This window comes from Falco naumanni, chromosome 1 (assembly GCF_017639655.2).
Source record: "Falco naumanni isolate bFalNau1 chromosome 1, bFalNau1.pat, whole genome shotgun sequence".
NCBI lineage: Eukaryota > Metazoa > Chordata > Aves > Falconiformes > Falconidae > Falco > Falco naumanni.
This window is the reverse complement of record NC_054054.1, coordinates 99,632,582-99,659,217: the sequence shown is the minus strand read 5'-3', so window position 1 is coordinate 99,659,217 and position 26,636 is coordinate 99,632,582. Positions and strand designations below refer to the sequence as shown.

Genomic DNA, 26,636 nt, shown 5'->3' with positions numbered 1-26,636 from the left:
GGTCCCCAGCTCCCCTCTCAGGTGGGAGCGGCGGTTTTCCCTTGTCATCCTCCCAGCATCGCTGCTGTTCCCTGCTGCTGTGGGCAGGGATAGCTCTGGAGAGAGCCACTTCCCATCTGGTTGCAATTTTAAGCAGAGATAACGAACACGAAGCCACCTGCCCGGCAATGCAGGCAACCCGGGCAGGGTGGGCAGATCTCCCAGGTTTGCCAGAGGCATGGTCATGGCTGAGAGAGGCAAAGAGGCTGGTGCACAGTGACAGCCCATCGCTGCAGGCCCCAGGGCAGAGCCAGGTCTCTGGTCTTGTGTCACCCTGTGCCTAACCCCAAGGCGGGAGCTGTCAGGTGCCAGCACATGGTCAGGACACGGTGGGGTCTGGCTGCCACCCTGCTTGCCCAGGGCTGCCAGCAGTGCCCAGGAGGTGATGGCATGAACAAGCCCTGCACTCATCCCTGGCTGTGGCACCCACCCGTGGGGCTGCTGGGATGGGGGGGAGGAGGACAGGGACACTTACCACCCCCTGCCCTGGCAAGAGGCTGGCCACACCATGGGAGGGGGGAAAGCCGGGGTTCAGCTCTTGGGAGAGCAATGCTACAGGCACTGCTGTCAGCTGCAGAGCCCTCCTGGTGCTCCTCTCACAGGGATCGTTTTTCAGCCACTTCCAGCTTTCCCAGAGGTTTGGATCCACCACCCAGGCGTGTGGGACTGGAGAAGGCAGCGTGGGCTGCCTGCTCCAGCTCTGTGTCCTCCTCCGGGATGTTTCTTCCTTCCAGCTCCCCTTTCCCCTTTGGAGAAACTATAGAAATGGAAAGACCTGAGGGGGGACCAGAAATTTGAGAGCCTGAGGCTGTTCAGCTCAGCAGACAGCCTGGCAAGCCGAACAAACAGCTGAGGAGCGAGGGCTGGGTTTGGGGGTGAAGACAATTAACCTGTGCAGGAAGCACCCTTGGCTTCGGGGGAACTCACCCCCATTGCAAACATCACCATTGACCCCAGCATTTCGGGAGACGTGGTCACCCCAAAGGTGCTGCTCCTCGGCAAGCTGAGCAGACGCTGTTGCTGGCTCGGAAAGACATGTACTGGGAATTTTTTTTTCTTTTCTTTCTTTCTTTTTTTTTTTTTAATTTAAAAGAAAAATCATATTCAAAAACACAAGACCGCCTCCATCCCACGCGAGCTGTGGAGGTGCCATCTGGCACGCTGCTACCTGCCGCTCGCCTCCCGTCCCCGCCGGCAGGGCTGCCCACCGCAGCGGCTCTCTGCCCCCGGCCGCACCAAACCACATCCCTTAAACCTTCTCCCTCGCCGCTGCCCACCAGACCTCGCTGCCGGCGGGGGGAACGGCGGGCACTGTCAGCGGTGGTGGCTGGTGATATTTCAGCGGTCCCACGGCTCTGCTGGCGGGTGGGTGGTTTTGCTGTCATGCCAATAGACGGGAGAGCTAAAGCTGTTCTCCAGACTGGCAAAGTATTTCTTTTTTCACCCAGAAAATACAGGGGGGGGCTCAAACCCCAACGCCACCAGCCAGGCTGGGTTTCACCCCCCCTCGGCTGGCTGTTTCCCCCGGTGCCTGCAGTGCTGGCAGGAGCGGCAGGTGCTGTGGGGTGGTGGGCATCCCCTGGGACCCTCTGTGGGCGAACCCCCCACCACGTGCCAGCAGCCCGGGCTGTGCCCGCAGGCTGGAGGCAGGAACAGGTACTGCTTGCAGGGAAAGCCCTGCAGCAATTTGCCATGGAGCAATTCATGCAAGAATAAAGATAGTGCAAACCCCTGGGTAAATCGTATCTGAGGTTCAGGTGCCTTTTCCTTCCTGTTTTATTATTCAACTTAAGCATAGGCTATTGTCTGTCCTTGGAATGTGCCTTCATGGGGGACCATGTCCAAGGTGGGATGGACTGGCTGGCAAGGAGGAGGTAAATGCAATGAGAAGTGTGGAAAAAGTGCCCATGTGCTCACACTGGCTGTCCTTCGCCTTCCTGCAGAGCCCATGGCGGCAGCTGGGTGAAGCGCCCCTCGTGCGCAGGGTGCTGAGGCCCTGGAGACACGCCAAGGTAGGGGAAATCATTGGCAAAAGAACTTACGAGAAATGAGAAGTGATTATTCTTAGTTATAGTGGGGTGATTTCTATCTCATCTGCAGCCTGGATGCCTTGGGTATTGAATGTGCCTTGCCAACTGTTAGAGGTTTACCGCGTGTTTCACAGATTTTTGACCTTTGAAAATGATTGTTATGTTTAATTCTGCAGCTTCTGGAGCCATAGGAGTATGTGAGATTCTTAGATTTGACTTTTTTTTTTCTTCTTTAAATTAAATTGAGCTTCTAGCCTCATGCTTGTGCATGCACGCAGACCGTAGCCACAAATACTAAAGGCTTAAGAAAGGAAGGGAAAAATAAGTAGGCATCCAGCATGTATTATTAAAATCTTGTGGTTTTCAGGGCAGATTTGTGATGTATCAGTGCTCAGCTTTGGCATGTGGAAAAGTAATCTCACCTCTGATTAATGCGAAAGCTGGGACGAGAGAGATAACCTGGTGTTACTTCTCCAGCCGAGAGAGGAGCCTCTCCTGCCAGCCCCGGGGCGATGGGGAGTAGCAGGGCTCAGCAGCAGGGCTGGAGGCTGAGCTCCCAATGGCTTCTGCCACCTTGTTTTCCCCTTTTTCTGATTAAAGAAAACAGCTGGGGAGAAAAAGCAGCTGCTGTGAACAAGTGGATCTGCTGTGTGGTGGGTCCCTGCCGGTGGCCAGGAGCTGGGGGAGGGTGGAGAAGCCAGGCTGGGCGCAGCAGCACTGGCATGATGCCGTGTGGCCAGCAGAACGTCCTGGCTTGGCTTGGCTTTATAAAATCACCTCTGTTTATAGTGACCAGTTTTTAATACTCTTAGATGAAGAGTGGGATGGTGTCAAGTAATTTTTCCATTTCAGGCTCTGAATGCTGGCAGCCAAAACACAGCATTAGAAGTGGAAAGGAAACAAACTAGGGCTGATGGCTTCTGAACCCTGGCTCAGGACCTGTTCACATCGCCGCACTGGTGCCAGCCTGGACTATGGCTTCTCCTGTCTTACCAGCGGCCATGCGGGTCAGCGGCGGTCATCTCTTATATTTGTAAGTAAGGGTAATACCAGGTCCTGTCCAGCAGCCAGTGAAAGAAATGCACCTTGATCACCTTGTGGTACCTGAGGCTCTGTGCTGTGCCGGGAGCAGATGACTGGAGCTGATAGATGCTTTTGTCCAGAATGCCAGGCTCCTGTTTGCTTTCCTGCTGCTTGTTTTCATTCCTAACATTAGTGTGAAGAGGGAGAAAAAGGAAGGAAAGAAAGCTTTACAGATTCCTATGCTTCTTGCTGCAACTAAAACCCATGTCCAGCTGAAGTACTGGAAACATCTCTTCGTCAAAGGCTAGAATTGGAAACAGCCACATGGAGTCATAATGGGATTAAAATGTATTGGGAGATTATAGCAGCAGCAAGGGCTCAGCGATGGTGCTCCTGCCCCATGCGCGACACTCAGTTGCTTGGTGTATTTTTCCCAGTGCTTGATTGTGAAACGCTCAGGAAAGAATCAAAATGCTTTAATAATATGAAAAACTAAAGGTATGTGCTGGGAAATGAGTTGGCTGCTGCATTCGGCCCCCATCCCCACCGGCGCAGGGCTCACAGCCACTCTTGTGCCGGATGTACTCTGCCATGGGACAGGTCTTTGCATCAGACAGCTTTACCTAAACACATCTGAAAAAAGAAAATGTTGTCTTTCCCTCCGGGCGAGTGGCCAGGGCAGCCCTGATTGCTTCCTCGTCCCGCTGCCGGAGCTGGCAATTAAACTCTGGCAATCACCAACAAACACAGTGTGACCCATCCATTGTACCCACGCACCCCCACCCCGCTACCAGTGCTGCCGCCTTTGTAAGGAAAATAGTGGCTCAGGGTGGCTAATTGGAATATGAGCAGCCAATGCCATTATATATGATTTGAGGCTGTAAAAGCCAATGGCAGGGTCTCGCTTTCAATGTCAACATGAAAGGCAAAGAAACTATTTTCAGTGATGTAAACTCCTGGGCAGCAGAAGTGCCAATTAGGAAACATCTGCTCCTCATAGTCCAGGCGGACTTCAAGCAAGCACATGGCAACATAATGGGATTAAAACATATCACCGAATTATGTTGGTGCTGCAAAGATCAGCTGCTGTGGATGTTCTTATGAAATTAGGGGGAAAAAATGAAAAACAAATTTCTCTCTTCAGGATGGATGTAACCTTTTTTCTATTATTATTATTTCTTAATTTGTACCTTATGTAACTTGCAGGAGCTGGTGCCATACCTTTTCTCTGTATGGTTCAGTTAATCTAAAAAGACAGCCTGTGCTGAGCTGAGTTTAAGCAATTTTAGATGAAATGGCCACATGAGCAGCTGGTCCCTCCCGGTCCCCAGGCGCTGCCTGCATGGCTGTGGTTGCAAGGTGGGAGGCTGCAGCTCCTAAGAATCGGCTTTGCCCGGGTGTCTGGAGGTATGAAATGGTGACTGTCCCCTCTGCCAACTCTGGGCCACCTCTGTGCCTCCTCTGCTCCTGCTGGGGGGTCTGGAAGGTGCGGCGTGAGCAGGATTCAGACCCTGGGGTAGAGCAGTGCCTTCTGCAAGAGTCAGGAGTCCAGCAGCGGTGGGAGGCTTGTGCAGGAGCAGGGCTGTGTCTGCAAGCATCCCTGCAGTGCAGCAGCCAGAGGCTCTTCCCCTCAGGCTGTGCCTTCCACTTGTACATTTGGTCTGTAGAAAAACACAGAGGAAAGCGTTAGGAAAGAAGAAGTTCAAGGCAGGGAAAGATGATCAGAGCAAGAGGGAAACTTGAATTGTAGCCCATGGCCCCCAGCTTGCAGCACCAAGCCTGCTTGCCCCATCCTACACACAGGGCCACCCCGCAGGTCGCCCATCGCTTGGACCCTGACTGCAGCTCAGATGGTTCAGGGGTCCCCATCCCTCCCACACCGCAGCTAACCCAACGCAAAAGGGGTTTACGCAGTGGCAGGCAGCAATTTCCAGCCATCGGGCACTGCAAATCCAGCAGACAATAGGGACATTCTTCAGAAACCCATAGAAATAACACAGAGATGCACACACTATTTTGGGATACTCATATGCTCTAAGGCAAATGTCATTTATATGTAACATCCATTTAGGGAACGGAGTAATGAAGTCGTGCATCATAAGGAGGGAACTGCTCGCTTAGCAACCTTCCCATCGCATGACGTCTTCCTTCTGCAGGATGGGATTGCTCCTTCAACAGTCAGGAGAACAAAATGCTGCTCGCAGCTGCTGTAAGGGACATTTTCCATTGAAAGACTCACCAGCTCCCAGTAAAATCAACCTCTTGATTTGGGCTTGTGCCCCCAGTCAGATCTCAGCAGCCTTTGTGCTGCGAGGGGTGGTTTGGGTCCTGCCAGCTTCTGACTTATCACCAGCAGATTTGGGGGCTGCCTTCCCCATGGCTTTCTCTTCTCTGCTATCGGTGGAAAGAAGCTGGGGCATGGCAGGGGGTGGAACAGAGCCCTTTCATTTTGGGAACCGAATGGGAGAGCTGCGATTTCAATTCCCATCGAGAGCTGCTGAGCGCCACAATGGCCTGATGGCCGACACAGCGGCATCGGTTACGGGAAGCACAGCTAAAAAAACCTCCTGGCATTTTGTACATGGAAAGCATCTTCAGAGAAGCAGATTAAAAAGCAGCCCCTGCTCTCTGCCAGTGCCACTCACGCCACTGCAGATTTTGATTGTGATGTGCCACAAGTGGAAACAAATGGGTGCAGGGGTGTACTAGGTGTGCTGGGTGCTCTGGATATGCTGGGTGCTCTGGGTGCGCTGGTTGGTGCAGGCTGGCAGCAGGATGATGGCAGGGAGGGAGAGGATGACTATATCACATAGGGGGAGTGTCTGTCCTGGCTCACTCTGAGGTTTCCGGATGATGAGCAATTAAGGGAGAGAGATTTACAGAAGATTAAGTCAGAAGGCAAAGTCCATTATCTGCTGAGACTAGCTCCAAAGGAAGAGGCCAAGCCCAACGGGGAATTAGGACGCTTTAACTATTAAAGTCCCTTTTGACATGGATCTGGTGTTTGAAGGACAGCGGCTCTCATCCCGCAGGGATGGTGGCCACTGGAAGGATGCTGGCACGTGGACGGCAGCAGGTCCATGTGCTGCCTTTCCCTTGCCACAGCAATGGCATTTTGGTACCTGAATTAGTCCCAATTCTCTCACAGCAGCCTGGCTGCATGAGAACTGTGAGCATACGTGATTTCAGAGCTTGGTTTAAGCACCCTGTACACCTGTTGTGTGCCATGTGCCTGCCATGCCGCTGCTCTCACACAGCAAAGGCAATGTGAAGGGTGTTATTTGCTGAGTTCGTGATGCATGTGCTGGCACAACAGTAATTAATAGCTTGCATTTTCCCATGTGTGGTTTAGAAGCATTTGGTCCTTCTCTGCCCTACCCGAGCAGAAAGAAGTTCATGGCTTTTAGCGTTTAATTGAAAGAAGTGTCTTTTCTACATCCCATCTGAGTTTGGTTTGCTCTTAGTACAGCACATTGTAATGACTGCTTCTCTTGGAGGACAAACTGAATTGTCCTGTAGATGTGCTTTCCACCAGTGTCAGGGGTCAAGCTGAGCTCAAGATGCTATATCCATGTGAACGCATTTTAGCAGAAAGATGCTTTTAAGGTCACGGATAGATTATTCACTATGCTTTTTTTGACACGTAACTTTCCCTGTGAATTGTCCCATTTCTTCCCAGGCAGGCTGTTTTGGGGATGCTGCAGTGATCTGCCTGGATGCACCCACAGACCCCATCCATGGAGAGTCCTGTTCCATGCGCCCCTGGGCAGAGCGGCCTCATTGGAACTGTGTTTCCTCAGCTGTGAAATGAAGATAATTTACTGGTTTGCTTTACAAGGGCACTGAGAGAGTAGATTAATTATTTGGCATATGGGGCCGCTGATAGGATGGGTTATGATCCTGAAAATCCTTCTGCTTTGTTGTTATGTGCAGCGCAGCAGGACCACAGCTTTGCTCTGCAGCCATCGTGGGCTCCTTTCCCCCGTGGACTTTTCCTGTGGTGTTGCTCCTGACCAGGCATCAGGGAATCGCGTGCCAGCACGAGGGCTGAATCAGCATCCCGGGGATGCCATGGCCAGTGGCTCTGGTGGCCTCACACCTGGCACGCAAAGGGCAACCCAGTGTCCAGCATCTGCGTGCGAGGTGATGACGCAGCTGTCGCTGCCTACTGGAGGCACCCGCTGCTGTGTGTACCTTTGGTGTCTGGGTTAAAGCTGGCACCTAGGGCCTAAAAATCTGCTTAAGTGAAAGCTGACGTAATTCTCTGTGTTGCCAGGTCATGCGCTGCAGCGTGGGGCCAGATCCCTCCCTGCTCTCCTGCTAATCTGGAGCCAGTGCTCATGGATGGTGTGCCCATGGGCTTTGCCCACAGCTGATACAGTGGGGACACCCCTTCGTGCCATCCTACAGCCGATGACAGAATAAGGGATGATGTCAGGTGCCTGCAGATGGGCAGCAGATGACCCTGAAATGGCCAGCCTGCCCGCAGTCCCTGGCCCTTCCCCGCAGCAGGGAGGTCCCCAGTGCCTTTGCCTTGTTAGTCCCTGGGGGTGCGGGACCGCAGCCACCTCACAGCCTTGCTCCCTGCTGGCTCCTTCCCTTGTATGGATGATTTCCCGAGCATCCCCTTGCCCTGCCACCAGCACCATCCCCTCAGCATCCCTGCAGTAAGCTGTGCCCTCTGCTTTGCCAGTCCATCAGCTTGCTGGGGTGCAACTTCCCCTCACTCCATGCCTGTCCTGGGGATGCTTGCTGCAAAAATCTGGAACTTTTGGGGAAAAAGCAGCACACTTGCCCGTGCTGGGGGCTCTCAGGGCACAGCAGCACTGCGCAGCCCCTCTGGGACCTGGGCGCTACTGACACCAAAGTAAGTTATTACCAAAGTGGAAAAGGCAGCAACTAAGGCTGCTGAGCACACACTTCTTCCAAAATTACCTCATTTACTCAGAGAATCAGATGCCGCAGTCTTTTATGGCTTCTTACAAGGCTTGGATCTTGTGGGATGCGAGGCTATTAATAGGAACCAATCTTTCCCCTTCTTCTCCTCCAGGCTAAAGGGAGAAGAATTAGAACAAGGGCCCCTTTGATGTGATAGAAGTACAAATAAACTCCATGCCATTTTGTTCCTAAGCTGACAGCACATTCCTACCACCTCACCTCGTGTTTCTGGTGGGGTTTATGTGCACGAGGGCTTGAGCCGCAGCACCTGGGGTGCCCTGGAGCAGGGCAGCCGAGGTGGAGGAGCAGCCTGTGATGATGCAGCACCATGACAGGACATGGAAAGCACCAGGTTTGTTCTGTTTCGCAGAGTTATTTTCTCTCACTGAAATAGGGAGTGATGCAGCCAAGTAGAAAAATTAACAGCATAATGGCTGGCTCAGGCAGAACAGCATGATTTCCCTTCTAGTCTTCTGAGCAGCCTTGGAGAGAGGGCTTTTCCCATGTAGGTTTCAAACACAAAGCCCAGGTAAGGGGGAAAGGAGGGCTGGGACACAGGCAGTGAGGAGCAGGTGTCTGGGACAGCCTGGCTTTCCCCTGGGTCTTACATCTTCCAGCTGCAGCCGACGGAGATAAGCCGCTTTCCATGCCTTTATTTGTGGTACAACAGTGGGTGCTGCAGGCAGAAGGCATCCCCTTCCACTGGCCAGAAGGCTCCTGCCTCCAGCAAGATGTCAGTGGGCGCAGTGAGGGCAGCGGCTGAGATGCCAGGGGGGCTGCATGTGCTGGGGGATGCTGAGCCACCCGCCCTGGTTCTGCTCTGCCCAGACCAAGCCTGAGCTGCCAGACTGGACAAAAGGGGCCATCCCGACTGCAGCGCGGCCAGGGGCATGTGCGCTGGCACCAGAGCTCCGCACCCCACTGGGCGAGATGCTGATGCCTGGCTCTTGGTGCTGAGTACCTTCTGGGGATGTCAGCTCAGGGGCAGCTCGGCCATGGGGGACCACGACTTTGGCTTCTGCCACTGTGCACCTTCTGGCTGACACCGCTGTCATCTGCGGTGACATCAGGCACCCAGGGCCATCTCGGGGACCAGATGTGTAATGCTGGATCAGGTGAACGATCAGCCAGGGCAGCAAATGCCAATCTGTGTGCAAATACACTTTGAGTACAAAAAGCCAGGGAAGAGAAATAACTAGAAAGCATTTCCCACATAACTAGAATTGTTTCCAAGGAGCATATTTTAAAGGTTTTCTAGCAGGTTGGCTCGGCTGGCTCCTCACAGGCAGCCTTGCTGGCACTCGGGGGGAATTTCAGCGAAGCGGCGCTGGAGCCCTGCACCCTCCAGATGCCAACCTGCTTCCACCACGCCTGGTGCATTCGGCATCACCCTGGGGTGCTGCCGTCTGGAGAAAGCCCCACACCCTCCCACTGCCTGCCAGAGTTAATTGTGTCCTTCTGATATACACCTGCAATGGGCAGCAAAACCACCCAGGAGATGAGGTCTTTCATTTTCAGCACTGGGTGAATTACCTTCCGTAAGATGTAGTGACAGAATCTGAATTAACTTGTGCCATTTCAATATCTGCACAGTTGTTGTTTTTTTCTCTTTCTAGCCCTCAAAATTTATAGCTAAATTAGTCAATTATTGATTTTTTTTTTTCCTTTATCAAGTTACACTCAAGCCAGACTATGGAACAGTGAATGCTTGATGGTTCCTGCTTGACATCTGTTTGTCTAATCAGTCTGTACAGGGAAGATGCTTCTTTAACGCCAGCTGATATTAGCTGAAGGGGGTCTCTTTTTTTAAATGCCTTAAACATTTGCTGTTACAGTCCTCATTGGGTTTATTTGTTTTAAACTGTAACAACATACTCTGTTGTTTTTCAGTCAGGGAGGTCTTGAAGACAGGTGAGTTCTGAGCTGGGTGAAGGAAGGCACAGGCAGAGGGACATGGGGAAGGTCCTCTGGGACCCCCGGAGGGGGGCTGTGAGGGTCACTGCCCCACTTCTCCTGGCTCTCATCAGGCACCTCTAACCCCACAGGCAGGGCTGCACTGAGCCTCTAGCAAGGCCTGAGCGAGGAGCTATGCCCATACTGTGATCAAGCTGTAAGGACGATCAAGGGTGGAGATTTAGGTGAAGAAATGGCTTGAACTTCTCCCTGATCCCCTCCTGCCCTGTGACACTCTGTGCAGGGCAGCCCCCCTTGCAGAGAAATGCAGGGTGGGTGCAAGGTGGCACCAGGAGATGCTGTTTAAGAGGCAGAATCAGGGCTGGGTATTAGTCTAGCCCGGGGCTATTAAGAGCCTTTCTCTGGGATATTAACTGCCTTTCTCCTACAGCAGTGAGTGTTTTAGTACCACCAGTGTGGCCCCTGTGCCTCAGCTGCATGTTCTGCCTGGGCTGGTTTTGGCATGGTGATGACGGCTCTGCAGCCCTGGCCCATCCAGCACCTGCTCTGCACTGGGGATGCTGCTCCTGTGCTTTCTAAGCTTGCGTTGGCCAGGTCAGAGGCATGTTTCTTTTTTTAGATGTGTGCATGGTGGGGAAGAAAGCTGTTTCATTGCTATGCTCAGTTTTAGTAACGTTCCCATGCGTACTGGCAAGAGGTCACGGCCAGCTCCGGCAGCAGTGTGAGAGCATCTGGCTGTAGGGACAGCGAAAATACAGCCCGTGGGAAGGGACTTTGCACAGCAGCGGGTGTGTGTCACAGCTGGGAGGGAGAGGTTGGCTGGCACTCATGTTTTCAAGGAAAAACTCTATTTTTGTGCCATGCCTGTGGAGCTAGTGGTGGCAGTGTGGGTGCTCAGGTTGTTTTTACATTCAACCTCTGTGGGTGGCCTCAGGTGAGGGTCTCTTCCAGCACACAAATGTTCCTCTCCCCATTTACAGCTTGGTTGTCAGTAAATAAATAAATAGTCTTTAATTGCTGTTCTTCCCAGTAAATGATTTGGCTCAGCCCACTACACTTGGATTTGAACACTCTGCTAGGAAGCCACCCAGACCACTTCTGGTCCAGACTACAAGCAAACCAGTGTGATCTCCTGCCGCGGGGAAGCCAGCAACAGGAGCTCTGCGATTTCAGTCCAGCAATGCGACGGGAGCGCTGCAATTCTGGTCAGGGAACCCCTCAGTCCCCATCCCAGGGCTCCCTTTCCACGCTGACCTGCCCCACTGCCAGCGTTGCCCCCTGGGAGGGCAGATGCCCTCTGCTTTGGAGGTGAGTGAGAGCTGGCTTTCCCGTGCCCGGGGCTGGGGTTTCCCCATTCATCTGAAGGACAAAACCTGAGGGTTTTCCCCCAAAAAAAACCAACCCTGGAGGGATCCATGGCATGTTAGTGGTTGCTCAGGGGTGCCTGCTGGTTTGGCTTTTCTCTCTGTCTTGTTGGAGCCAGTCCCCATCATCTGTTGGGCAGGGGAAGGGCTGATTTTGTTGCTCAGCGATGGAGACATGGGAGCGGTGGGAAACTGCAGCCCACCCCAGGTTGGAGCTGCAGAAGAGGGAGCTGAACCAAGGCAGGAGGGAACCGAAGCCCCGTTTTTCTCTGTGCCATTTCTTGATCGATTTGCACCCGAGCCTGCTGGTGTTCTCCTGCAGGAACTTCTGTGCTAGTGAATAGGCGCCTACTATCTGTTTTAATTTGTCTTTAAAACCCTCTGCATTTTCTTCACAATATTCAGTGTTTTCATTTGTGTCTCTTTCCATTCCCTCACTGAAAGGAAGCAAAAGGAAATAAATAGTAGAGACTGCCTTAAAAATCTAGAGTCATACCAGAGGAGGGAACAGTATGCTTATTTAAAGAAAGCAAGCATGCTTTTTTTTTTTTTCCTTTTTAAAGTCTCTTTCTGAGTTTGAACTGCTTAAATTTGACCACTCTGTATTCGGCCAGTTTTCAAAATACCTTAATGTAGGAATTCCCGCACATGACAATTTATTTATGCTTTATAGAAAGTTCATTTTTAAATCCCTGTGTAGGCTACAAGATGGCTGTCAACTCAACTTGTGTCTTACCTCTTGCTGGCCCCCGAGTCTCGCCAACGCTGGGATTGGAATAATTTTATTATCCAAAATGAAGAAATCACTCGTGTATGTAGCTTTGAACCTGCAGATTAACTTTGTGAAATTAATTGTTGAAGGTTTCAACAGTTAACACTCGAGCTGCGTGGTTTAGGTGATGCGGTCTGACCGCCTGGTTAGCCAGACATCCCAACGAAGGGCTCAACGCGCAGTAATCCAGAAGGGAAATGCCACCTGTATGAGCACACCTGAAAACACCGTTTCTGTGAGTGATCCCAAATTACAACTCTCCCTATGGACAGCAATCCACAAGCCAAGAGAAAAGGTGCCCTACGGAGGCTTTTGGCTTCTGGTAGCTGATGCAAAGAGCAGGCAGGATTTCAGCTGGCTTCTATCAAACTGGGAGGGACCGGAGGCAAGGTGGACATGACTGGGATGCCTCTTGGTTTTGGCTTGCCTTAGGACTCTGCCTGACATCCATAGCATGTTAAAAGGCTCCAGGTACATGATGAGCCTCCCCATCTCGTGATACATGCTGGTACATAAACCATCAGTGCAGAATCTTGTCTGCAGTGGGGCACTTGGAGTCAGTCAGTAAATAGATGTTTACTATTGCTATTAATGATCATTAATGGCTATTAAAGAGAAGATACTGCCAAAGTGTCAGCCCAACCGGAAGGTAAAGGGACCAGCTCAATGACACTGTCAGGCTGGGAATGCGGGACACAAACACGCTACAGAAACACTGCTAGGAAAAAAGCGTCTGGGGTTGTGGCAAGTTGCACACCAGGAGGGTCTGAATTGTAGCATTTTGCAGAGTTGTCCTATTTCAGTTCAAAAGCCAGGATCTCTACCTATGACAGATATGGAATAGAATATTGGCCTGTAGCCCAGACAGTGCAGACATTAGTAACTGTCAGCCTGTTACAGAAGGAGATTATTACTAGAATTAGTGCTGATGTACATGGACCATTCTTTCAGGGAGAAAAAAAATGGAATTTGCAGAGGATCCTTCCTGCCTTCTTCTTATTCCTCACTGAATGGACAGAACAACACATCAGAGTGGTTATCGCTGGTGTCCAGCTGTGCCTTGGAGTAAGGGCACTTCCGAATGCCCAGCAGGATACGTGCTGTGCTGGATGCTTGGAGGAATGTGCTCTGCTTGGCAACACCAGAGGCAGGCACTGCAGTTTTGGAAGCTATTTTTTTCTTCCTGTAGCCTTGCTCAGTGATTTGGGCAGGCACGACATGTTTCTTTCTGGTCTGGTGTTGCACAGAAGCCACTTAGAAGAACTGAAAGCCCTGTGGGGTGGCGCGTGGGCAGGATGGGTCCCCGCGCTGCTCATGGAACACACGTGGCCGTTTGGCAAGCCCACGGCAGTCGGGCTGGAGGCTCCTGCAGACGGCCAGGGGAGTTGGGTCAGGCCCACAGTGAATCCATCATAAGCCACCAGCTCCTGGCCCAGGGCACTCTTGGCCTTTGCGGAGGGTGAGCATGGTGAGAGCAGAGAGGCAGGAGGGCCAGATGTCTGGGGTGCCACTGGTATTGGCTCTCCAAAGCCAGAGTAGCCACATAAACCAACAACTGCTCAAGATTTGGGCCCCAGTTTTTATGAGATGATCTGTACTGGAGAAGTTCCTGTGTGGCTGGCAATCGAATTAGTGAGGGGCCAGAAGAATGCATTCTGATGTTGCCATCATCTGAGCCAGATTTTTTATTTCTTCACAATTTATTTTGAACTAAAAATACTGCTAAAACCATTTCACTCAATTCCAGAGGAACACATATTTCCTCCTGGAGGATTAAGCCATGCCAGGGGTCCGGCCAGGCGCTGCCATTGCCCAGAGCAGAGCGGATGAGATCTCCTGCCATCCTCAGCGCAACCTCCTTCACCAGTTGCCCCTGCAACAGACAACGTGACTCTTCTAAATTGCCCCTATGGGACCATTTTGAAGTTTAAAAAAAATGGCAGGAGACTCTGAGAGCACACCTGGGGCACATCTGCCCAGCTCTCAGGTGGCCGTGGAGGAAATAGCAGCCTTGGATAATGAACCAGCAGCCCGGCAAGGCGCAGACCGAGGAAGGAGAAAGCAACAGGGCTTTTCTATGTGGCGTGTTGGTTTAAGAAAATGTGCAGAGGAAAATGTCCAAAAGATATTTTTATTATAGTGGTGAGACAAATGGTGTGATGGAATTGCAAATCGAAGGACCTATACCTCTCATGCCTGTGTTTCCTCATGCAAGACTTAAGACATTGCATGACTTTCAACTCTGTTCTTATCTGTATCCCCAGAGGACATTATTATTACTAGACAGACTATTCAAGTACAAATGTCTGATGGTGAAAAATAATTTTGAGAATTGAATTGCCATTTGTTTCCTAATTAAAACTTTCCCTTCTCATCACATCGGCTAGTCAAAAAAAGGAACAGGATGACTATCAACTACACTGAGTGCTTTACCTATCAAAGGTGGTTGAAGTAGCTTTGTTAAGAGCATTCAAGAGAAAGCTGGAGGAATTTGTAGAGATGCTGAGGAGCCATGGCGTTTCTCCAGGAGGCTGGAGTTGCAGCGCTTATTCCCCTCCTGGGATTCCGGTTGCCTAATGCAATGGCACTGTGAAGGCAGAGGCTGTCTTCTGTAAAATTGCTCCTTCTGGAATAGTCAGTGAATAAAAGCAGCAGAAGAAATGGCCATTAATTACTCTATTTGTTTTCCATATTGCCTTTCACTGCTTATTAGCATAGCATTAAGGAGATGGGATGCAACTTCAGCCTCGGTGTGGATGCTGCAGAGGAATGCCCGAGTGCTTGACCTGCTGTGCCTCCTGCCCTACTCTGCATCGAGGCCAGAGCCACTCCCGAGCCCTGCAAATCGGAGCAGCCCAACAGGCAATGGGGACAGCGTGAGGGCCGTTTCCTTGGGATGCTGGGCTAAAAGCTTCCCTCTCTGCCGTGTCCCACACCGCCAAGCGTGGGAGTGGTGACTCTGCACCTTTTTGCCTCCATGGCAGGGCAAGATTGGGGAAATGCAGCAGGCTGACAAGGGCTCAAGTTACCTAATTTTTATGAAGAATATTTTGCAATTTTTCGTTCTTACTGTTCTGTGGGCACTTTACTGTTGCTTACTAATGAATCCTCACACAGCCTCATTACGCAGGAGCTGGTGCTCCTGTTCTTTACCTCCAGGTAACCCTGCAGTTGGAAGCTGATTTAGAAGACTTTGGCGAGAGAAGCTCGGTGGAGGCGGTGTGGGGAAGGGATTACTGCTCTCTCCCTTTCAGCCAAGCACGTGGTCACACCCCAGACAGCACTGCTAGAAGTAAAGGAAGCAGCAAAACATAACCTCTTTGCTTGGCTATTACACAAACAAGCCACGGAGAGTCAGATCCCATCGGGATCCATCACAAATAAATGTATTATCCTCTACCAGCGCTGCTGTGGAGGAGCAAAGAATGCAGTGGGTTTCTGGCTGTCGGCTTGCTCTCTGTAGACAGCAGCATCCCACAGAGGGAACAGAGCTAAACACTGCTTAATGCCCTTAATCTCAAACTATGTGCGTTTCTGGCAATGTATGAGAAACGTTAAAAACCCCAGCATTTAATAATCTCCTATGTGAACATTTCCCTCAAGAGGTATCATTGTTAGCATTAGCCACGCACAGTAGCAGAGACCTTATTTGTTATCAGATTTGCCACAGGTTTGAGGGCAGCAGGATGAATATGCCCCTGCCCTGGTGTGCCGTTTTGCCCCGTTATCTTGATGAGATGTTAGTATAAGGCGCACTAATAAATCCACTTCAGATTCATTACTCTCTGTAATATCATCTGTCAGCCTGTGAACCAGAGCAGTGCAAAATTAAACATTTAAATCTTACACAGATGGTAGGAAAAACTCACTCCTCGGAAGGAAGAAACACCAGGGAGGAGGCAGGGTTTCTTGGCTCTGCAATGGGTGCACACAAAACCCTGCACTCAAGCCCAGACAGGCCTTGAGACATGCTTAAATTGATTGAGCAGTATCAATCAGCATTCACAGAAATGTCAGGAGATGATTAAAAGCATTCAGAGTATGCGTATATCATACTCTGATTGCTGCTAACCCTGACATTAATTCAGGGTTTCCTTTACCTAGGGGAAAACACACACTGGCACAGCACACTGTTTACAAACACACACACAAATACTACATACAAACACTGAAACCAACACACAGCACATAAAACAACACACCCTCACACAACGAGCAAACTCCACTTAAAATACAAACACTAAACCCCAGATACAAACACTAAGAAAAGTGGCAGACTTGCACTTGGGGAATTGAACTTCCCTGCAAAGGATGCTAGTGCTACCTGTTCTGCTTGCTTCAGCTTCAGGGAAAAAAAAGAAATCAGGTATGCTTCCACTCCATAATTAAAAAAAAAAAAAAAAAAAGCCCATCCAAATGACCTGCAAAACCCCTGACTATAAAACTGCAGAACAAGTGAGTTTTACATGCTGCTATGGGTAACGATTAATAACCAGCTCTCCCCTGCTCCCATGTGGGTGCAGCACAGCTCCGGCTGGGTGCAAGAAGGGAAGTTTGGACTCTGCTAGCCAGAAGCATGTCTACCTCACCAGCTCATGCAGAGGGGTGGCTACAGGGTCACACCATCACCTCTGACTGCATTGCAAATACGCTTTTCAAATAAATGGTGAAGAGAACACCTTTCCTTATAACCCACTGCTGTTTTGGTTCCAGCTGCTGTGGCCACGCCATCTAGCACCAACGGAAAGACGAAAGAACAAGTTTCTTAATTGGGTTTCTATATTAGCCATCACCAAACATGACTTTCTTGGAATTGTCATCAAGAATGCCTTTGAAGAGTACATTACAACAATATTCAGATAACAATGGTGAAAATGTGGAACAGGAATTAAAAGGAGAGCGTTACGAATCCTAAGCGGTGTTTTCGTGACCATTGTTGCTATCATCATCCCTGTAAAACTTAAATATTTTAGATAACAAAAGGGCCTTTGTTGGCAAGGCAGCACTAGGCAGGCAGTAATGGGTTTCTGTTTGCTTTCTCCTCCTCTCGGTGTGGTTGCATCGTGATGGTGGTGTTTAGCAACACTATCAGGTCAGCACTGACAACCTCCCTGCAGTGCTCTTGCTTCTTCTGCACATTCACACTTCAGGAAATGAAAACCAGTTCTCTCCATGGAAATATCTGGGAGTGGTGAGGGGCAGAGCGGCTGCCCAGGCTGTGTCTTAGCTGTCCCCTCGGAAGAACCAGCAAAATGCACGTGTCTGGTCATGTAACCAGGCTAAGGATGCGGCAAATAAGGGTGACAAATGTTTATTCCTGGTTAAGCAAATCAGAGTATTCCTTATAACCGTGGAGCCAAACAGTTTTGGGCCTGTCATTAAACCATGCCAGCCTTTCTCAGCGGAACTCAAACATTTTAAAACTGTAAAATCATTCCACAGACGAGGTGCAGACCATGGTTTTTGCCTTAGTTGGTAGATTAGCACACTACAGCACAGGGCATCTTGTATACTTTGGTATTTACAACTCATCAGACAATAATTCTGCAAGCGTTGATAAGAGCGCATGGCTGGATGTACCTGGACGGCTTCACAGACAGCAACAGGACCGCTCTTGTGCGGAGGACTGAGCAAGACTACTCTGCCAGGCTGGGAGAGAGGTGCCTTGGAAAGCATCCCAAATCACCGCATCCAGGTGTAACGTCTCTCCAACCACGGCCACTGCAAAAGGAAAGCCCAGGCAGAGGTGCTGAAATAAGCTTTAGAGTGGGAGCCCTGGGTCCAGACTGAGCCTGAGTCGTCACAGGAACCATGTCAATGGCCCACAAGCTGGACCCAGCGTTCCCTACCATCCCGGCAGATTTATGAAAATAAAAAATACCCCTTTCCATCTCATAGCTTGGCTCAGTTAAAACTTCAAGCAGGGCTGGTGGGAAACTTTACCCTGAGCTTCCAAGAGGGACGTGCCCCATGTCCTCCTTTGCTCCTTGCTCAAACACCCCAAGCCTCAGCGCTGCTCCGTGGTGAACAGGAACTTCACTGGCAGAGGAGAAACCTTCCCCAACGGACCTGTTCTGGGGAAAAGGGTGGGTTAAATTAACATTTTCAACAAAAAGCGGGTTCTCAGATGGTTTGTAATGAACTGCAACGGTGAAATCCTCACAGCTGTATGCTCCACCTAGCTTTAATCAGATCATTAACTTTCATAAAGCTGTAGGAAGGAGGAGTGGCGGCACTTGAAAAGAGCTCAAAACAAGCTGAGTTTTCAACTTCAGACTTGTCATTGACTTAGCCTTTCATTGAGCCAATTATTTATGACATATTTGATGAAATTCAGAAAAGAAGTTGAAATCTGCATATCTGCTTGGCTGCAGCAGAGCTACTACTATATTTTTACCCAGGAATACGAGTGGGGAGCTGTGCCAGAGCCCCCCGGTGCAGCGAGCCCTTCGGTTTCAGCTCCCAGCCGCCTTTTGCACCGTGATTTGCCAGCAGACGAGTTTTGACGGGCAATAACGGGGTTTCACGCAGATGTATTTTATTGTGTGTCCTGTTCTCCTTAGGCACATCGCGCTACAATAAACTACGAGGAAATTAGATTTCCAAAGAGACGCACCGGGCCGGCGCTGAGGCGGGCAGGCAGCCCCGTGGATGTACAGAATTATTTAGGTTGGAAGAAAAACCTTTGGGGGCACCAAGCCCAGGCCGGCTTCGGGGCCCACGTTGTGCGGTGCCTGCGCATCCCGGGGGCACCTGCACCCCCAGCCGGGGCTGAAGGCGACAGACACGGCGGACCCCCTGCCGCGGCTGTTTACGACCCGGAGCTGGCGGTGCCGGGGGCTCTGCTGGCTGCCCCCCCCCCCGCCCCGCCCCGGCCGCCGGGCTCCCCGCGGAAGCCCCTCGGGGCCGCCCCCGCCTCACCCCGGCTCCCCGGGCCGCCCGTGGCCGCGCTCGGACCCGCCGGCGGGGGCCGCCGCCGTGGGCCCGGCGGGCGGGGGAGCTGCGGGCCGGCCCGGCGGGGGCGGCGCACGGGAGGCGGGCCCGGGGGGGGTTTCCCGGCCGCCCGCCGCGGCGGCCGCGGGCTGAGGGCGCGCAGGGCCGGCGGTGAGCCCCGGGCGCGGAGGGCGGGGAGGCGGCCTGTCCCCCCCCCCCCCCCCCGCCCGCCCCGCGCTCACCCACACGCACAGGCGCAGCCGGGAGGCGCTCGGCGGCACCGGCGGAGGGGGACCCGCCGCCCGCCTCGCCCGCCCGCCGCCAGCAACCCCCCCCCGCCATCCCCGCCTCGGGGGCGGCTGCCCCGGCGGAGCCTCCATCTGCAGCCCGGCGGCGGGAGCGGGAACATGGCGGACCTGGAGGCGGTGCTGGCCGATGTCAGCTACCTGATGGCGATGGAGAAGAGCAAGAGCACCCCGGCGGCCAGGGCCAGCAAGAAGATCACCCTGCCCGAGCCCAGGTACCGCCCGCGGGGCACGGCAGCCCCTCCGCCCGGCCCCGGCGGCCTCCCCGCTCCCTCGGCCCCCCGCTCCGCGCCGGCCCCGCGGGGCGCGGGACATAACGGTCTGGCGGCGGCGGCCCTCCCGCGCTGCCGGGCACCCCGCGGCCTCCGCGGCGGCCGGGCTGCCTGCCGTTCTCCGGAGCAACTTCTGCCGGTGTTTCTGGGCTGGGAAGGGTGCGGAGAAGCTCGGCTTCTCCCGGAGGAAAAGAAAAACCCACCAAAAAACCCAAGAAAAAATCCACCCGCCCCACGGCTGGGCTGTTTATTTGGCCCTGAACTGGACGCTGCGTTTGGTGGGTGAGGAGTCCCTCGGGCTGTGAGCGAAGTGACCCAAACGGGCTCGTTCCCGCAGGGCTTTCGGCGGTGCGGACCGGGGCCGCGGGGCGCTCGGCCCGGCTCCATCGGCGGCGGCCACCGCGGGGCTCGCCGGGCGGCTGCCTCGGCACGGCTCGGGTCCTTTCCTTGGGGGTCGGTGGTAAAAGCAGCTTTTCTTCTGAACGACGGTGCCTGGGTCTGCACGCTTTCATAAAATCACCTGAGCATCGGTTGCTGATTTATTGCTGAAATTAAAAGCAAGATTTCCCTTTTTTTTTTTTTTTTTTTATGTTGAGCTATTTCTCTTTCCTGGCTGCTGTGTGTATATATATAATTTAAAACGAAGACTTAGACAGCAGACCAAGTACTGCAACAGAAAAAATCTAAACCGAAATTTACTGCAAAAATGTGTAGGCAGTTTGCAAGCCTGCTGGTGGCCTAGCTTCGCTGCCTGCCATGAACGACGGAGCACCAGAGCCCTCTTCTCACTTGTTCCCTTGCTTTTTGCCTTTATGCTTGAATCCAGGGCAGCGCGGGGAGGCTGCAGAGCAGGGGAGGGTGAGGGGCACAGGGGTGCCCAGCCTGGGTTAATCCCCCATGCAGAGGCAGTGAAGCCTCAGAAAAAGAAGTTTGGCAGTCGTTCTTAAGGGCCGATTGAGGATGGCTTGCTGGGCAGACGAAGGTGCCCATTTTTCTCCTGGTATGTGTACGTGCTTATAAAAATAATATCCAGAAAATTTAGCCCACACTATTAACCTGAGGTACGGTATGCTTTACTGCCAGCGCTGCTGGCTTTGTATTTACCCGTGCTTTGGTGTTGTCTGTTACTGTGCTTAGTGATGTGCTCCTTGTTTGCAGTGGGGACATGGCCCCTGTGGGGATGCGGAGGGTGTCCAGGGAGGAGTCCTTCCGATGCTGTGAGAAATAACAGCACTGTTGGTGCTTGTGGGGAGGCTCAAAAACTGCTGCCCAGATCAACATCCCCTTGAGCAAGGTGTGGGGCAAACCTTGTAGCACAGCACAAGGCCTGAGGAACCCACGCTGTACTGCTCTCCTGCTCCAGGATCTGCGTGTTTTTGATGTTTGGTAGTTTCCTTGAGCTCGGAGGGATGGCTTACCCACGTTCGGCTCCGCGGGGCAGGAGACAGCAGCTGGGTGCAAGAGGAAGTTTTGCAGAGTAGGGGGAAAGGTGAAGGGTTAGGTGGCTGAAATGCCTTGCTTCTAGAGCTGCATGTGGAAGAACCTGTTTGCAGATTACATGAAATATTAAAGGAAAAAGATTGTTTGCCATTCCCCCCTCCCCGGACTGTCATGCTCTGAAGAAGGTGAGAAGCCTTAAGCAAGGGAGAGGTTTGCAGCTGTACGCAGTGCCAGGGTGCCGTGGGACAGGGGTCATGTAAGAAAGCTCAGCAGATGAACGAGAGGAAACGTGGACATAAACGAGAACAGAGACTTACCTAAGCCTGGGACCACAAACGGCTCTAGATTGCTTGAAATGACTGAACTTCTCAGCTTCTAACTGAAACCAGGGATTTCCTCATACAGTAGGAAATTGTGACCGTTATTCTGGTGTCAGATGTCTTGATACTGGTTTCTGGTTGGGGTTGTTTTTTTTTTTTGATACCTCTCATTAAAAAAGACATGGTGTGTTGAGTATGCTTAAATATTCTGTATCACTGGCAAAGTGATTCATTTCAAATTATATAAATCGGCTGGTTAAATGCAGGTTGATATAGTAACAGTAAAAAAACCCAAAACCAACACAAAGTCCTCTCTTACACGGGTTTGAAATCAAAACAGTTTTTCCACGATTTTTTATTATTTCTGTGTGTGAGAGCAGTTCCTCGGAGCAGCGTGAGCATAGCTTTGTAACGCTGGGCTGTGAGCAGCCGTCATTGCACTGGGCTCCTGGCTGTCACTGGGACAGACAGCAGGAAGGTCACTGGAATATCACATCCACGCTTGGAAATAAATGTCTCTGCCTTATTGCAGCACTCTTCTCGCAGGAATGGGTTCAGTTTATCTCTGGCGGGCAACCACAGCCCAGCAACAGCATCCTTTTGCTTCTGATGTTATCTCCTCAAGAAATATTGCAAAGGTTTTACCCCCCTATTGCAATTTGTCTCTGCTGGAGCCTGGTACACCTGTCCTGGCTGCTTTATCTTTCTGAGATAAGACTGACACTAAATGAAGTAAATGAGTTTACTGTAATGCAAATTTGAGGGGGCTTCCTGTTTACAAGGAAATAGCTGTAGTGCAGGCAGAATAAATTCCAAGGCTGCAGGCCAAGGCTTAGCAGCAAATAAACTATGAGGGTGAAGAGTTTATTGGCCGTGCGGCTGATCATTGCTGAGTTTACATGAAGTACCCTCAGACTGTTTTTGTACTGAAATCGTTAAATATCACAGTTTGGGAAGAAAGAGGACAGAAAACGCTAATGAGACAAGAGTGCCTAAGGAAGAGGCTTAGTGTGTGTTTTGTTTTTTTTAAAACACCAAAACAAAACAACCCCTTTTTCCATCCTCTGTCATCTGCTTTTCCTTCCCTTCTGTGTTTCCTCTTCTCGTTCCTAAGAGCCTTGCCAAGAACTGGGAAAGCTGCAATATCTTTTGGTTTTACATTGTTTCTTAAAAGCCTGTTTTGCGGGTGGATTTGCATGGGTGGACGGAAGGGCTGTCAAAGGCAGAATGTCCTGCAGAAGTAGGACCTAAAATGGGAAAGAAGACATACGTGTTGAAATGTGAGTAAATATGAAACCTTATTCTGCAGCTATTTTGTCAAATATTTGTCAAAATATTCTGTCAAATATTTTAAGTTTGGGGGGAAAGGAGTACGTCAACTGCACTCAATTTTTTAGGCTATTCAGCAGACTTCTGAAGTTTTTCACTTTCCCCTGTAAATTTTAGATTTTCCTTATTTTAGTCAACAGGAGTGGAAGAACACTATGTAACAGAGCTTTTTCTTTTGCCAGCAGCTGCTTCTGTTTTGAGTAAAGGATTTACATAATGTGAAGTTGAGAAAATAGTCCAAGAGATCAGGTAACTGGAATCAAAGAGGGCGCAGGGCTTGCAGAAGGCTCGTGTACAGCACTGCTGTCCTCACGCTGGCTGCGGCTGTCCTCGCCAGGAAAGTTAACATTAAAGCTTCCTTACTATAAACATCACGTAAGCTTAGGGTGGTTTCGGTGTACAAATACCAAGGGCATGGTAACAAAACATAGCATGCATCTGTCCAGGCTCTCTGGCTGTGGTTGTAGATGTTTCTCATCTCATCTCTCCTTTTCTATCCTGCTTTTGGTAATTACCTCTCTTTCAAATTAATTCTTATTTTTTCTCCCAACCTTTTTCTTTGGTCTCCTATATTCCTCTGAATCCTGCCCCTCTGGGGAAAAAAAAAGAAACATGTTGCAGCCAGTTCTTTCTTAAAAATCACACTTTTAACATGACATTGTTCCTGGTTATCATCCCATCTTCACTTTACCTTTAGAGGTGAGACTGATGAACTGGTGCCCCGGTTGCTTCTTGCCGGGGCAGTTTAGCTTTTTGCTTTCTTGCCTGGTATTCAAGCTAGCTTGTTTGAAACTCTTAATTGATGTTCATTGGATGCACAGAGGTTGCCTTTTCTTTTCCAGTTCTGTCCTGAGCTATTTATGATTTGCTTTCTTTCTGTTACAGTGCTGAATATTGTTGAAACCCAAGTGACATCTCCCACTAGGAGCTAGACATCATTACTCTATCCTCTATTGCTGCCGTTTTTTCAATTTTGTTCTCTTGGCGTTGCTATACTCTTCCTCTGAATTTTGCTTTTTTTCTTCGATGTGTCCTTCAGCCTGGTCTTGCACCTCTTGAAACTTACGTAACAACTCTTAAGTTACAGGCTAAAACTCCTCTATCTCTCTGCTGTCAGGCTTGGTTACTTTGACGGTATTTTCTCTGGCTTTGTTTAACGCTTTCTTGTTGTGCTTATTCATTTAGCGTGCTGTCTCTAGGAAAATTTTCCTGATGATTGTTTGTGTAATTTTCGTCTTTGCTGCTATTACGCTCATGTCATCCCTTTTGCATCCTTCTGAGTTCTTCTTTGTCTCTGCTGCTTCAAGCACACCATTCAGTTTTGGGCTTCTGCAGGTGGCACTCAACTCACTGAACATCTCTTGCTCAGTGTCATGGTATGGTAAGCTGCTGCAGCTGGAGAGTGCTGCCAGCTTCCGTCGTTCCCCTGCGTGAGTCAAGAGGCACTGCCTGCTTCGGTCTGTGCTGTTTGTTGCCATCAGGTGTACAAAACTCCCCTGAATCCCTCATTAAAACACTCTTCCTATGAAGCTTATGAGGTTTGACTGTGATTAATCTGCCAGTGCTGGATGTGTTGGTGCAGTGTTTGTCGTGTTTACGGATGCTGTGTCCTGTCTGTCTCCCTCTATCTGTTTGCATTTGCTTGTCTCCGATGGCAAGCCTGGGACCTGGAACGCCTTTTTGTGGTGGTGGTCTGCGTCACAGCATAGCAGGGTCTGACAGGGTCTCATCAGTGATGTTAACACCAACCTCCCCTACTTTATATGCAGGTAGAGAACATAGTGGCCTCAGGAAGCCTTGTGCTATATTACACTTCTTCCTTGCTATCTGAATGCAGATGGTAGAAATCTTCAAAAGTACTGTTTTCCTGGTTTCAGAAAAAAAGTAGATGCGGATTTTGCAAAGGCTTATGCATTTACTGGGCTTTGCACAGAAATGGTGCTGGTGAACGCACAATTAAATCAGAGGTGGTATGGAGGGTGAAGGATCTACTGGTTAATTCAGATGAATTTATGTAATGGGAACTTTAGCTCTTGAAGGTGATGGTACGTCGTTGAAGCTTGTTCCATCTGCTTGTAGCAATAATGACTGAATTATTTTAGTAGAACTTCTTAAGCTTGGCTGTCTAAAATTGCAGAACAGTTTAGCTTTTTGTTTGACATTTACTTTTTTTTTAGTGTCAAGCAGGATTGTTTCTTGGTATTTTTATACCATTTCCAGGACTTACTAAAAACTGAAATGAAAAATTTGGAGTAAGAAATTAAAACCAACATGCAGGACACTCAAAAATTGTGCAAAATGGTTTCATCGACAGGTAATATGTGAAACTACAGAAGGCAAAAGGATTCTAAATGAAATGGGTTTATGACCTAATGCGTTATTTTGCAGCTATATTATATCTCGCAATTTTGTCTTGGACATTTAAGGAAAAATAAAGGAGGTAAAACTTGGTGAGAGCTAAAGATGGCCAAATGTGTGATGTACACCAGGCAGATACTATGAGAGCTAGGCTAAGTGCTATAGGTGAACCTGAAGTAGGTGTGTTTTGGAGGCAGGCAGTATGGATTTGTACTTTGCAAGGTCAGAGTGTCCCTGTTAAACAGAGCTTCTCATAGTTCACTGGGCACTTTCTTGATGCAGGTAGAAGGCTGTTTGAGCAGATGCATTCCATGTTACTGTACTTCCCGTTGCCATCTAGTAGGGGCAGCTAGTATTTCTGAGGTGCTGAATGTCTTCTCATTTCAGTGAGACAGCAGAGCTTTCAAGTGTTAAAAATCCCCACGAGAGTGCTTTTGAGACACTTGAGCATGCCTTTTGCCCAAGCACTAGTGCTGCTCTGCTGCTCAGAAGGGTGTCCAGGGAGCAGTGTGAGCACATTGCCCATCATGCTTGTCTTGTGTCCTAGACTATCCCTCTGTTCTTTTATTGCCTTACTTAAAGTGTGAAATTGTTATTGGCGATTATGGTCAAGAATATATATGTTTCAAAAGTTAGTTTACATGTTCAGGAACGATGAAGTATGTAGACTGAAGGTTATCTTAAATCTTAATGTTGCTTGGGGGAAAAGGCATTCTTGAATATTCATACGGTAACTGTTTGAGGAGGGGGAAGAAACTTGTTTTTTTGTCTGAACTAGCATTGCATGGAAGGAGGAACATTTGTGTTCTATTGTGGAATAGCTTAGTCCTGCTCAGGGTGGGTATAGATGACAGAATAGTTAAATGTTGTTTAGAAACTCAGCCTCCTAACTTTGCTGTCAGTAGAAGCGTGTGGTTGAAGAGGTAGTAAAAAATGGTTTTCTCAAAATAGATGAGTGTACGTACAGAAATGTAGGGCTGCTAACAAAGTGTACGTACGTTTTATCTCAAGTGAGCTTTGTACTACGGCACTTCCTTAGGAAAAATGCATGCTTTAGGGATGGATATGGACTGTCAGTATAGGAGGGCTCCTGCTTGCTGCGGATGCTGCTCTCCACACCAGTTCTCTCACTTGGGAATTCCAGTTGTTACTTGTTGTAACTGCAGTTTCTGATGCCTTAATAAAAGACAGGCTGATAAAGAAGAGCATGGGAAGATAAAGGGCCTGTTGCAAAGCTTTTGCAGCTTTAATAGACAAGAAATGAGAGTCTGGAAGGAGGGCACTGCTGTTTTCTGTATTGTACAGATTGGAAGGTAAGCCATTTAGAAAATAAGTGATGTACCTATTTCCTGTGCTCACACATAGGACATCTGGCAGATGCAGGAGCTGAAGTAAGATTTTCTGAGCTTCAGCTGAGCTGTGGAGCTGTCTCAGCTCCTCAGCGTACAGTACTTGGAACATCTCTGGGCACAGGAGAGATCTGGCCTTAAGAGCGATGTTCCAATTAATTCTCCTGTGGGGATGCTGTAAGACTGAAGCTTAGACCTTCCCTTGGGTGTCATTACCTTAATTAAGAAAAAAGGTAAATGAGGGTGATCT

The 26,636-nt window shown here is 50.1% G+C and overlaps 1 protein-coding gene and 1 long non-coding RNA gene across 7 annotated transcripts in view; one reads left to right on the top strand and one right to left on the bottom strand.

The window, feature by feature from the left end:
- Positions 1 to 16,841: 16,841 nt before the first annotated feature.
- LOC121096182 lies at positions 16,842 to 22,230 on the bottom strand. 4 transcript variants are annotated; one of them, XR_005830373.1, is made up of 3 exons: positions 21,348 to 22,230; positions 18,024 to 18,154; positions 16,842 to 17,801 (listed from the first exon to the last, which is right to left on the bottom strand). It is a non-coding gene; the product is annotated as an uncharacterized LOC121096182 (long non-coding RNA). The 4 variants fall into 4 exon arrangements; XR_005830378.1 differs by having other exon boundaries at positions 18,024 to 18,149; positions 21,348 to 22,228; XR_005830374.1 differs by lacking the exon at positions 21,348 to 22,230 and adding an exon at positions 19,460 to 19,557 and having other exon boundaries at positions 18,024 to 18,149.
- Positions 19,180 to 26,636, top strand: part of GRK3 (G protein-coupled receptor kinase 3) — a 76,511-nt gene continuing 69,054 nt past the window's right edge. The window contains exon 1 of one of the 3 annotated variants that reach the window (XM_040611905.1): positions 19,180 to 19,533. In XM_040611905.1, the coding sequence (XP_040467839.1) occupies positions 19,421 to 19,533 (113 nt within the window). In that variant the 5' untranslated portion in view covers positions 19,180 to 19,420. The remainder of the gene's footprint in view (positions 19,534 to 26,636) is intronic. The other 2 variants (XM_040611885.1, XM_040611895.1) reach the window with 2 other exon arrangements.